The 13,125-nt window shown below is 34.3% G+C and overlaps 1 protein-coding gene across 6 annotated transcripts in view; it reads left to right on the plus strand.

The window, feature by feature from the left end:
• ADAM23 (ADAM metallopeptidase domain 23) overlaps nucleotides 1-13,125 on the plus strand; it is a 77,930-nt gene that overhangs the window by 22,967 nt on the left and 41,838 nt on the right. For all 6 annotated transcript variants that reach the window (XR_005557851.1, XR_005557852.1, XM_039352867.1 and 3 more), the window contains exons 5-10: nucleotides 2,123-2,205; nucleotides 4,295-4,358; nucleotides 8,117-8,189; nucleotides 9,265-9,332; nucleotides 11,257-11,322; nucleotides 12,993-13,064. Coding sequence is in view for 4 of the 6 variants with exons in the window: in XM_039352867.1 (XP_039208801.1) it covers nucleotides 2,123-2,205; nucleotides 4,295-4,358; nucleotides 8,117-8,189; nucleotides 9,265-9,332; nucleotides 11,257-11,322; nucleotides 12,993-13,064 (426 nt within the window). In the remaining 2 variants the exon portion in view is untranslated. The remainder of the gene's footprint in view (nucleotides 1-2,122; nucleotides 2,206-4,294; nucleotides 4,359-8,116; nucleotides 8,190-9,264; nucleotides 9,333-11,256; nucleotides 11,323-12,992; nucleotides 13,065-13,125) is intronic.

Here is a 13,125-nt window from a genome sequence, read left to right on the forward strand (position 1 = left end):
ATGAATATGTTATGTAATGACTTGAAACGGAGGTGAAAAGCCTTAGATTTTTTTAAAAAATAAAAGTGAATAAGTGAAGTCCCTCATTCATCGTTCCCCTTAATTACCATTTTGGAATGTCCAAGTTAAGAGTGTGCAAACTCGCAATGTCACATGACATCGCACAACATATCAGAGCTTTTTCTCCATTGCCGGCAATGGGGTGGGCGTGGTTTCCCAATGACACGTCTGACCCACGGGTCGGCAGTTTGACATCCCAGGATCATATGGTGTCTTTTATTTATATATTTTGTGCTTAATTCTGATCAAATACTCAAACCAAACTCAGAGCAATAGAGATAGACTTGTGATTTAATTGATTATTTTGCAATTCTCTTTAAATCCAGTCAATTCTTTATTATTTTGTTTTTCATTTCACAAAAACATTATTTTTTAAAAAAATCATAAAGTGATCATTGTACTTGTGCCTGCTTTAAAAAAAATCAACTCAAGCATTCAAGCTTAGATTTGGTTATCACAACCATAGGTGAAATTAGATAATTTAGTCTATTAAATGTTCCACTAACCACTATAAATTGGTATACTTGCAGAAAGGAAGTTAGCATACTTTGTAACTGCGCACTTTGTAACTGAGCCTCATATTTATTTTAAGAATGCTTTTGGGTCATAGATTGGCCATAAAAACAATTGTTTGCAATTCATTACTTTCAGAAAAGATAGAGCTGGGGGCATAGCATTTGGCAAAAGGTGCACCACAGAAACAGGTGGTTGTCAAAGTAGTTCTTTTTGTGTCTAGCCATAGTAAACTGTCCAGAATTACTTAAAGCTGGATGGCATGTGCATTTAATAAATAATAAGACCTGACAATGGCTGAGAGCAGGAAAGTTGAAGAAACATACAGAGGGGCTAATTCTGGATGCCTAAGACCAAGCCTTAAGGACAAATGCATGCAAAGCCAGGATTAAGAAAACCGCAACAGACGATGAGTGCCACCTATCCACTGAAGAAGCCATGGACTACTCAGGGGTTTTCAAACTTGGCCCTTTTATAACTTGTGGACTTCAACTCCCAGAATTCCTCAGACAGTGTGCCTGGCTGAGGAATTCTGGGAGTTGAAATCCACAAGTCATAAAAGGGCCAAGTTTGAAGACCTCTGGACTACCTAGTTAGTTGCTGCAAGAAGATTGTACAGACTGACAAAGTAGTAGTAATGAGGCATTGGAATACCTGCAAAAAGTACCATTTGAATATCTTTGCAAGCAAGAACGTGTGGATCACAAAACAGACAAAGTAATAGAAAACAAAGAAGCTAAAGTTCTCTGGGACTTTGGAATTCAAACCGAGAAGCATCTACTGCACATTACCCAGACTTTACAATTGTGAATAAGTAACACAAAAAAGTCTGGATAGTGGATGTTACAGTAGCTAGAGAGAAAGAAGCTGAGAAAATTACAAAATATGATGACCTGCAAGTAGCAGTAGAACAGTCATGGGAAAATAAAGCAAAGATAGCACCAATAGTAATAGATGTTTTGGGTGCAATCCCAAAACATCTGAAACACCACTTGAATAGCATTGGCATTGACAAAATCACCATCAATCAATTGCAAAAGGTAGCTTCATTTGAAACACGTGATAACCTGCAACGATACCAGATTCTTGAAAGTACTCGATAGATGGACAAAAACGCTGAAACCAATCTAAACATCTGGCTGACTGTGTAGCCAACAGTATTGCAATATTACAGTATTGTAATAGGGTCATAATTGTTCATTAAAATAATGGTAGATAACTGGGGAATTACGGTATTTATGAGCAACTAAAAATCATTTTAAGAACTGAATTCTTAACAGTTTGCCATTATAATTCTGTGTTTGGTTGATAATAGTCTGCCCATTGGGTAGGCTATTTCTTAGCTCTTCCTTGAAAATTACACTTTTAATTTATTTAGTAAACTACTTTTTATTTTTGTAGTGTATACTAAAACTGTACTAAAAAATGCAAACTGTTCATTTATGTTTTATTGTCATATACCAGCTTAAAATATGAATCTATTATTCCGATATGCATCGGCCCATTTAAAAAGTAATTATAAAAACAGAAGATTTTTGTTCATTTTCAGGGAGGGGAACACTGCTATTATCATGGAAGCATCAGAGGCATTCCAAAATCCAAAGCTGCTATTTCTACCTGTAATGGACTTCAGTAAGTATAATTACTAATAAATATCTTATTATTTTAATACGCTGTATCCTTCGTATTAGGCAGTTTTCCATAGTCTCTGTTTTGGACTAGAGTACAGTGTCCCAGTAACTAAAAGTATGACTTTTTTCATCCCTCCCCATCATGGACACCTGCCCTTTGGCAGAAAGCCTTCTTTCTGCATTAATCATAATTTTTTTCTAATGACCAGTGACCCGTGTAATTGGAGAACAGCTATTTGCTAATATGCAAATTTTAGGGAATTTATGAAAACCATTGTTGGTATAATTAAAGCATTAAGAGAGAAAAAAGATATTAGAGTGAAAGAAATGCTGATAAATGGAGAAAATGTTTGGGACCTCTGGAAAGACTTGTAGACAGAGGTTGTTGAATGAGACTGTAACTTTATATAGGAAAGTATAAACCAACCCAGCTCTAATAAATATGCTTAGTTAGATTTTGGGTGGCTATCAGGCAACTGTGATAGTGAATTATTACTATCAGTATTCTCAGCTATGCAGATAATTGGACAGAAATTAAAACATATAGAATGTTCAGTCTAGTGGTTTCCTCGTAACAATGAGATCTGGGAGATATTTAGAGGATATTGACAGTTTAGAATACAGTGCTCTCTCTCTCTCTCTCTCTCCCATCTATCATTTATCTATATCTATCTACAGTCTGTCTGTCTGTCTGTCTGTCCTATCTATCTATCTATCTATCTATCTATCTATCTATCTATCTATCTATCTATCTATCTATCTATCTATCTATCTATCTATCTATCTATCTATCATATTCCAGTTATTCTGTGTCATATTTTCCAATTTACTCATGTTCTCAATTCCAGTTGCCCCATGGGGCTGTTGCTCAGTGAATGAGTGCTATGCGCAGAAAAGGTGGGCATAAGTCTAATAAATTAGGGCTGTGGTGGCTCACAGGGCTAGAATGCCCAGCTCCTGCCCACCTAGCAGTTTGAAAGCATGCAAATGCAAGTAGATAAATAAGTACCACTTTGGTGGGAAAATAAAAGGGACATGAAAGGAGTCGCGTCAGGCGTCCCCTGGGAATGCTGATGTCATGGCTAAATCCCTTCAACCCAGAAACGCCTTGGTAGATGCTTCCTCCCAAGTGTTAGACGAAACTTAGCAATGGCAAGAGTTATCTTGGCCTCCTTATGTGCTACTAAATGTTACATAATAAAATTCTTCACTCTATCCTGGAAATGAAGAACCGTTAGGAACTCTTTACATATATTTCAATAGAAAATTATAATATAAAGGTATATCAGTTTGTGTTTCAGTGTTGTCATCTTTACAAGGACAGAGCTTCTGCATATGAAATTTTCCCCCTGGCTCTGCTGATGGTATAATATAATAATGTAAATGCTCACTAAAATTTACTGCTTTACTACAATGCAGCTTTAAAGTGTGCATTGCTATGGCCCAATTGTATCTTAGGTGAGATTTTCCTATATTCTGTTTCTAATGCTATATCAAGGATTTTTTTGCTTAAGCCCCCTTTGTTTGATCTTGTCAGGACATGAATATCTCCCTTGAACACCCCATAATAAAGCTTTAACCAATAAAGGATTTCATAGATCAAAAAGATTCCGTGATGTGTTCAGCAACACAGCAAACTGGTTGATTCTGCTTACAAATGCAGATTTATAGATAGAATATGTCTTAATTTCAAGTTAGCATACAAACAACTAAACTTGTAAATAGGATATTTGTCATATTGAATTCCTCTCTCATTATAAATCTAGGGCCATGTGTGGATTTGATTTCAAAATGGTGCTTTGGAGCATACAAGGGTTGGACTCTGCATTCAATCCTCCCCCATTGTTCCACATGTTGTTTTGGAACTGTTTGAAATAATGCACAACCATACTGATATTCATCAGTCTCTCATGCACATCTTCAAAGATGCTTTATCGTTCCTAATAACAACATAAACCATTTGTCACAATGTTTTGTATTTTGTGTGGAATACATGAATATATAGTCTGGAAATGTGTGGGAGTTCCTACAATATATACTCCCATTTGCTTAATATTAAAGTATTTAAAACGTGTTTTCTCATATTCTAGTGGCATGTTTGAAGACAATACTTACATCTACCTGCTAGAACCTTTGGAGATAACTCACAGCATGGTATGTTAATATTTACCCACTTAGATCTCGCTTTGATTTGTTGTAAAAGGTGCAAATCCTAACCAATATAAATTAAATGGCATTATTATTATTCAGTCTGAAATATCTATAACACTGAATTTGAATGAATATTTTTACTAACTTTTTGTACCCTGTATTTGATATATTTTGTAATTTCTTATAAACATAACTGTAGCTGAATATGTTACTTAAATGAGGTTAACCTGAATAATAATACATTCACACCACTTCTATAATAATGACGTAATATTCAGGTAAGCTCAGTGCCATGTAAAGCATTTGGGTTGTGGACATGAAATCTGAGGACAAACTATCAAAGCTGTAGAAATTTTATTTTATTTATTTTATTAATTGTTACGGCCACCCAACTCTGGGTAGCTGACATTTTGAAAACAAAAAGCAAAAATAACCAACAAGAATAAAAACAACAAAAGACAGAGTAGAAATGAGGCCAAACCATATTCACATTCATAAATCATTGGAAGACAGGCTGATCCAATGCACTGGAGCACAGCCTCTGGGAAGGGCCAGGTTTTCAAAGGTGTATAAAAAGCTTTCAGGGGCGGAAAGATGACAAGCAGTTCACAAATAAAGCCATAACGAGGGAATGGATTGCATAAACTGATATATTTAACTAGTTTACTTGTGTATAAAATATGTGTGTTTTATGGTTGAGTTGAATATAGCATTTCTGTGAGGTCTTTTTGGGTTTTAATGGGCCATGTAATTTCTTTTCAGGCTTGGCCTTGAGATAGAATCCTGACTAGGATTTGAAAATTCAGGCCATTGTTAACATAAGCAGGTAGAATCTCATAGGGTCCTCAAATCAGTTTTTTTCATCCTCAGAGCCTCCAGGAATATTTCCAAAGCCTAATTTTCCCATTGTTTTCAGCAAATAATAGTGAAATGAAATGGAATATGACATGATAATGGCTTCTTTGAGGCTTATACATTAAAAATAAAATTAATTGAGCTTGTTCAATTAATCCTCTATTTTGGTTTGATGTCTGTTTCGGTTTGATGATGATAATTAATATAGTGTAATGAAGATATTAAATATGTGACTATGCTGTATAGCGATGTACCACAAATCAGGAATATGTCAGTAGATGAAATATGAATACTTTACACAGGAGGAATAGCAGGAAAAAATCAGTGTTGGAAAGGTAGGGTGATTCCAAACTTATAACTCTGGATTAAAGATATGTGCTCACTTTTAACTAAGAACTAGCAATGTGTTGTCATAATAGAAGTTTGATTAATATTATTTTGTGTGGTCAAATTTTCATGATGTATTTTAAAATTTGATTGAAGTATTTTTTCCCTTTATGTATTTAATGTGGCCCTTCCTTCCTTCCTTCCTTCCAATTTATTGTGTAAAAGGAAAAAAGTTGTTAGAAGACATGAATAGTATTACACTATCAATGTATTCTACTGATTCTTTGTAATAAAATATATCACTTTCAAAAAAGGAACAAAAAGACAACTTAGGAACTTAAATAGCAACTGCAGCGCAACCTTTCCTTTCTTAACTTATTAGAAAATGAAACCATGAATTAGTGAGCACCAACTATTCAAGATTTAGAATTGAAGAATACATGTATGAAAGGGGGAAAGAGAGCAAAGACAGAGGCTGGAAGGAAGCTATAATTTGTACTAATATTGCCCAAAATAGGAAATGGATTTAAAGTTATATTTAGTGAACAGTTTGAGCAAAAAAAGGGAGATTATCTCCTTTTAATTTTCATTTCCAGAGGCACAATGGACCATGTACAACAAGAACATGTTTCCTTTAAGATCTCAGAGATAGTATCTCTCTATGCAGTACTCTTTGAAAAGGACCAGCTCCTTCTGACATCCTGTTGGATAGTCAGAAAAGGTGACATGCCAAAGCATTGGTGGAATTGGCAGCCCCTATCTTGGTTGGCTATGAACTTACCCTTTGTTCATTGTGAAGGAAGTGTTTGGTAAGGTGCATCTAAAGCAGTGGTTCTCAACCTGTGGGTCGGGACTCCATTTGGGGTCGAACGACTATTTCACGGGGGTCGCCAAACAAGGCTGTCCGCCATTTTCCCTCCTTTTCTTTGGCCACGCCCCTGGCACCCGGTGATGTATAAGTGGTTGGGAGTCACCACAACATGGGGAACTGTATTATGGGGTTGCGGCATTAGAAAGGTTGAGAACCACTGATCTAAAGTAAAAAGACTGTTCACTGGCAGTTTTGATGGGACTCTTTCTGGAGAAGCAGGTGTTTCTTTCTTTTTCTCACCTGGGAAAATAATTTCCTAATTTTTGCTTGAGATAATTTAGAGAATTGCAGAACTGTGGAGCTTTTCTGCCAGAGTAAATAATCTTGACCTCCTCCTAGACTTCTTGCAATCTTTCTAGAGATGTGTTCTAGTTCCAAAAATAGCAGCAGATGCTAAAAATAACACTGCTTTTAAGAGCATCAAGGTAAGCTATCACTACGTTTTTCTTTAGTTATATAGAATATAGAAGCTTTTTCACTAATGGAGGTTTTTCCCATGGGGGTTGATGCATGACATAAGCAGGCTTTTTTCCTCTCATCAGATATTATGCCATGTTGGTAGACTATGGATTATTACAGGATGCTATGCTTATCTTTCTAGGAGACAGAAGAATAAAGACATAAAGAAGGCTGCAGCAAACATTTCTATTAAAAGAGTGTTTTAATACATTTGATGGCAAAGGATGGCATAAATTGATAATTAGGGAGTTATCATTGTATATCTAAATAACAACTTCAGTATTCCAAGTGCTGGTATATATGTGGCCAGAACACCTGTAGGAAAGATGTACAAGCCTGCTTTATAGAATTCCAAAGGTTCTCAGAGGTTTTCCTTCAACAGCCCCATTACAGCTAGTTGTTACTGAATGTTAATAGATTGTTAGACATAAGGGATGTTTCATTACTTGAACTAGGTAACATCATCAATGCACTGATGATGTTTCCTAGTTTAGGTAATGAAACGTCTTCAAGAAAACAACCAAGCTCAGAGAGCATCAAGGACCTCTCATTTCAACCCTGAGCTACAAATATTCTCATTGTTAGAGAATTAAATATGGAAAACTAAGTTTAAGTCATGGAATTATAGTTTTAAGTTCCAATTAGAATTGACTTAGATTCCGCTTTCTATCTTTATATAATTGTAAAATAGATCAGGAGAAATATTAGAAGGCTGAGGACTCTTTCCAAAACAGCCAACAAAAACTCAGTAGAAAATATGGTCAGGGTCCACCCAAATAATATCTAACCAGTAGCAGAAGGGAAGGAGGACCAGCAAGGTAATAAAGGGAGTTCAGTCCAGTTGCATTCCTAGTGAACATCCAAGGAGAAATATTCCACAGTTCGATTTGTATCATTGAAAAATACAATTTCAGGTTTCTATACATGCTAAATTATGTAGTCAGTATTATATACATAAAAATATTAAACTGAACACACACAAACACACACACACACAAACACACACACACACACACCACTCACCCACTCATGGATAAGCCAAGAATTTTAGGTTCCAAAATACATCCCGAGCTTATCCATGGATAGGCTTATCCATTATATCTTATCTGTCTATCTTCTATGTCTGTCTCCCATCCATCTATTTGTCTGTCTGTCTATCTATCCATCTAGATGAAAATATTCTATCATGCTTAAATTTATATCATCAATACAATATTCTGTTTGTTTGTTTTTCCTTTTTCTTCTTCAGAGCAGTACAGGTAGACTACATGTCATTCGAAGAACATTTGGATCAAATGCCTTCAGTCAGTTGGAAGATCTTGGTATGACATAACTGTACTTTAATAAGTTTTGTTACTAAAACTATATAAACTCTGTAAATTTGTAAATAATTTTAATGGCACTTCTATCAGAAGAATGCTCATTATAGTTACAGAAATTTACATAGTAGTATGTCATATACTATAACAGAAACATTCTCAGTTTCCATGTGGAATTAAATAATCACTGTAATTGTTGTTGCTAGCAGCCACTTTTCTAGATACACAGTTCTTTGTGATAACCTGATAATGTAATTGTTAGAAAGCTCTTTGGTCTTTACTGGTATGGGCAACTTATACCATGATGTGATATTAAAGATTAACTCTTTTTAGAATTGTCCTCTATAGAATGCAATACAATGAGCAAACTCTACATATATCATACTGAGTCTTAAAATCTTTTTATTGAAGAACAGTGAGGGTTCATAATTGATACTGACATCATTCTTCTGTAAGATTAGATTGCAAAACACTATACACAGCACATTTTCCAAATAATAACATATCTAGTAAGGTATATATAAAACTGGCCTTATATTTTCCTTTGGTAATGCCAGCTGTCCAACTGCTCCCATATTTTGGAGCAACTGTAATTTATATACAACCTTCACAGTAATCCCTATCTTTACAGTGACATTCTTCTTTTTACAAGAAAGGGAAAGTTAATTTAGCTACCTATAGTCGTCATTACATGTTGCTGGTAACTGCTTTCGCTGGAATATGCAGGAAGTTTGAAATGAGAAGTGTTTTTAATATATTTTTTTAGAAGGATGATTATATGCAGGACAAATACAAGTCATCAGAGATAGGATTGGCACTGTGAATAATTTGAATAATAGTTTATCATGCCATCATTATCAACTCAGTCTATTTGGAGACAGACTTTAATTTGAGTGAATAAAGTTGAGGACTGAATGCTAAACTGGATTTAAAATAGCTTGAACTTGTTGGCTAAAACTAGCAGATTTAAAACAAAGGAAATTTTATCAATAAAAGGGGAAAGGGCCAATATGTTTCATTTGACAAAGGTACAGATGCTGTGTGTTAAAACAGAAAATTCATTGCTATTAATCTCTAGATACCGATTCCACATCTGATTGGTCCTTCCTGTCTGAGTTGCAGTGGCTAAGAAGGAGAAGAAGGGCTGTGAGTGTTACGACGTCAGTAATACTGCATCAAATACAAGATCTCTTTGCTTTTAAAAGACATGGGAAAACATGTAAAATGTAGTACTGTGTTAAACCTCAGCTTTCATGCTGAAGTGATTTTGTACTGCAGGAGATCATTTATTTCACCTCCCATTTTTTTCATTTTAAACAGCAAATTGGGGAAACTGAGATAAATATAAATAATTGAACAAACAGCAGGTACATACATAGGTAGGTAGATAGTAGGTAAGTAGATAAAATTACTCAACTGAGTAAAAAAGAGACCCTCTTAACATTTATGGCACTATTTAATCATATACACTTTTAGAGGGGCAAAGAAAATCTGTAAGAAAGATGGGGAAGGAAGTACCCTGAATTATGTTGAAGAATGTGGACTGCTTACAAGAGATAATTTATGAAAAAAATTACAAATTTTTTAAAGATTATATAATATTATATGTAATCATCTACAATTATTTTTCAAGACTGGAGATAAATGTAATTTGTGATTGAATTAGCTGAGCTAAATAATAAAATGTTTCTGTTTATATGATAAGGATTTAAATCTCAATAAAACATAAACCTTTTTGAACAAAATTAATATATAGAATTAATATATAGAAAAAATGATCTATTAATTGAAAATCAAATCTCCAAACACTATCTTTCAAAGAATGGGTGGTTTGAATTCTTATGAATGTGAATAGATTGTTATGCACAGTCCATTTCTGCAACTGGTAAATTCAAGACAGCTTGGCTTTCTTTCCATTAATAAGAAATCATACATAACCTTTTTAGGAAGCCAACAAATTGCATATAGTTCTACCTATATATTTTGTTAATTTTGTGCAATATGGACTTTGAATTGCTCAGGTAGAAACAAATCAGAATTTTAATACAAACTCAGACACTGTGGTATTGGTTGTAAACATTCCTGTATGGGAATGGGAAATGAGAAAACATCATATCAAACCTGAAAAAATGTTATTTATTTATTAACGTTTATTAATTGTATATCTCATCTTTATTTGACCATAACTCAGAGTCATATACACTGAATTCCCAGGTTGTTTCTGATTAGACTCAGTTATGTTTAGTTTCAGGAAATTAACTGCATCATATGCTTTCATATCACACCCTGTGACAATGTAAAACTTCACTTAAAAGTGAATTGATTAACTGTTAGCAGAAAAAGATTCATGCAACACTAAAGATTGAAAAATATGCCAGATTATATACAGGTACACCAATATGGGATAGTTATGCTTGTCCCAGTCTTTGTTCATGTGCTAATTGCATAAGGTGTATGTTATATAAGCTGACCGTTCTTGAACATATGTATTCGGTAATGACAAAACATGTGAAGTTTCACTGAGTCAGACCATGGTTCTATTTAGTCGGTATCCAGAGGATTCTTCATCCTTCGTAGCTATTCATCATCTGTACTTGTAGAGGAAGTAGCTTTCATATGCATTGGGGAGGGGGAAGGTTATACTTTTTTCTAAAGTTAAAAACCCTTGTATGTGATAGCAATTCAGTTTTTCAAAGCATCTTCGTCACACTTAATGAAATTCCCAGCCAACATGACAGGACTGATTTTAATCTATCATCCAAAGTAGTGGCAAACCTTTTTAAAAATATTATTTTTACAATTAAAACAAGAAAAGTTGTAGAAAAGAAGAAAAAAAGAAACTATATATCTGGCTAGAAAAATGGATTTTTACATCCACAAAGAATTTCCTTCTGTTTTCATTTTGAAAAAGACTGAAAAAAGACCGAGTTAGATACCCCCCAGTTAAATTAATACAATATCATTTGCTCTTAGGCTTTGGTATAACAGACATAAGACAGTGTGAGTTATCATGACAAACACTAAAACAACCTATTTTTTAAAATCTAACTATTCTTTTTATGATTTACAGGCAGTGCGTGGCATCTTTGAAGAAATGAAATACCTGGAACTCATGATTGTTAATGACCATAAAATGGTAAGTTGATTCTATTAGTTATTTCTATTCTTCTTTTTTTATAAAAGTTGATTGTGGAAAGTGCATACGTTTTAATGATAATATAGATAATTGTACTTTTTAATGAAGTCTGTGGAATTAAGGAATGTGCACTGGAAAATTCTTGGAATAAGACTAGATTATGGATATCATTAACAGCCAGGCTTGGATTACTTGATACCTCCATATTCAGTGTTATTTCTGGAAGTGCATCTGGGAAAGACCATAGAGTTGATTTATTTTTGTTCATCTAGTTGTCTTTCTCAAGGCTTGGTTCAACATTACATCTGCCATGCAATTAAAATTATGAGGGGGCTTGAAGGAACACAGTCATTTTCTTTATTACCTCTGTCCCATCCTACATGGCCTGTCTCCATATCTCTGAAGGTTTCAGGAGTTCAAAATGAGTATACTTTTCATGCAAAGGCCAGCCCTACCATTAAACAGTGATACCTCATGTGGAGCCAATGCATATAGCAGAGATTCCCTGTCTTAATGACTACTTCTAAAATGTCTCAAAATGCTGGTATTAAAGCGGTATTGAGTTGAACCTAAGTTGATAAGATACTGAGATATGAATCAGGAAGTGCCTGATTACATTTTGTTTGCCAATTATTCTAGGAAACAAACCTCATTTTCAGCCTCAGATTTCCATCTGCAGTATGGGAATAATAATGCTGATAATAAAAATTCTGTCAGGATTGCTGCAGTGTTTCTCTATGAGGTCAGAAATTTGATAATATTTGTACATGATGTTTGAAATTCATCATGTTTGCTCATAATCTGAGAGTACAATGTTTGGAGAGATATGTTCTGGAATTTTTGAACTCTTTTGTCCAAAGATTAATAAAATATATTTCCAGATGAGGAACTGCTCTTTTCATTTGTTGTGTCCCAATGATTTGGCAAATTTTATCAAGGAGTTTAAAAATAAAACTTGAGGTATGAACCCTTCACTACATAGAGTTTTAAATATGCTGAGAGAGCTAGTTTGGTGCAGTGGTTAAAGGCTCTGGGCTAGAAACCTGGAGAGTCTAAGTTCCAGTCCTGTTTTAGGCATGAGACCAGTGAGGGGTGGGGAACATTGGGCTAGTCGTTTTCGGCACTAGGAAGAAGATACTGGCAAAGCCATGTTCCAAATGCTGCCAACAAAATTGCATTGATTATTTAGATAGTTTCCAGGAGTCAAGACTGACCCAAAGGCACTATATATAAATAAGCTTATAATAAGTAATTAATGTTAACAGGCTTCATTTATAAGAAAAGTTTATTTATGTTTGTGAATAAAACTTTAATAGTAAACTTTCTGTAAGATACCCAGATATCTAGTTTTCTTTCTGGACTATTATGGCAAATCTAAAGATAACTAAGTACAGTCTTCTTCACAGAACATTTTATACTTGAAATAAAAAAAAATGCATTGAGTTATTTGCCACAGAAGAAGGCTTGCAATCAAAAGTTTGAATTATAAGGGAAAGTTATTGCAAAATCATGTTTTATACTATTGTTTGTGCAATTGATCTTTATCAATACAATGCAAAAATGTTCAAAGAGAAATATTAGTGGGATTGTTTCTCTTTTTGGCATTGCCAGGAAGGAGTGAAGTATAATCAATGTTTTGATTGGATTATGACTTAACATTTTTCTTCTAGTTCAAAAAACATCGTTCATCCCATAGTAATACGAATAACTTTGCGAAATCGGTGGTAAATCTCGTGGATGCTGTAAGTACTGTCGTAGTCAATAAAATTAATAATACCGTATTCAGTTTTGACTAGGAGAAAT

Source organism: Crotalus tigris, unplaced genomic scaffold, assembly GCF_016545835.1.
Source record: "Crotalus tigris isolate CLP2741 ecotype Arizona unplaced genomic scaffold, ASM1654583v1 scf7180000018485.2372832, whole genome shotgun sequence".
NCBI lineage: Eukaryota > Metazoa > Chordata > Lepidosauria > Squamata > Viperidae > Crotalus > Crotalus tigris.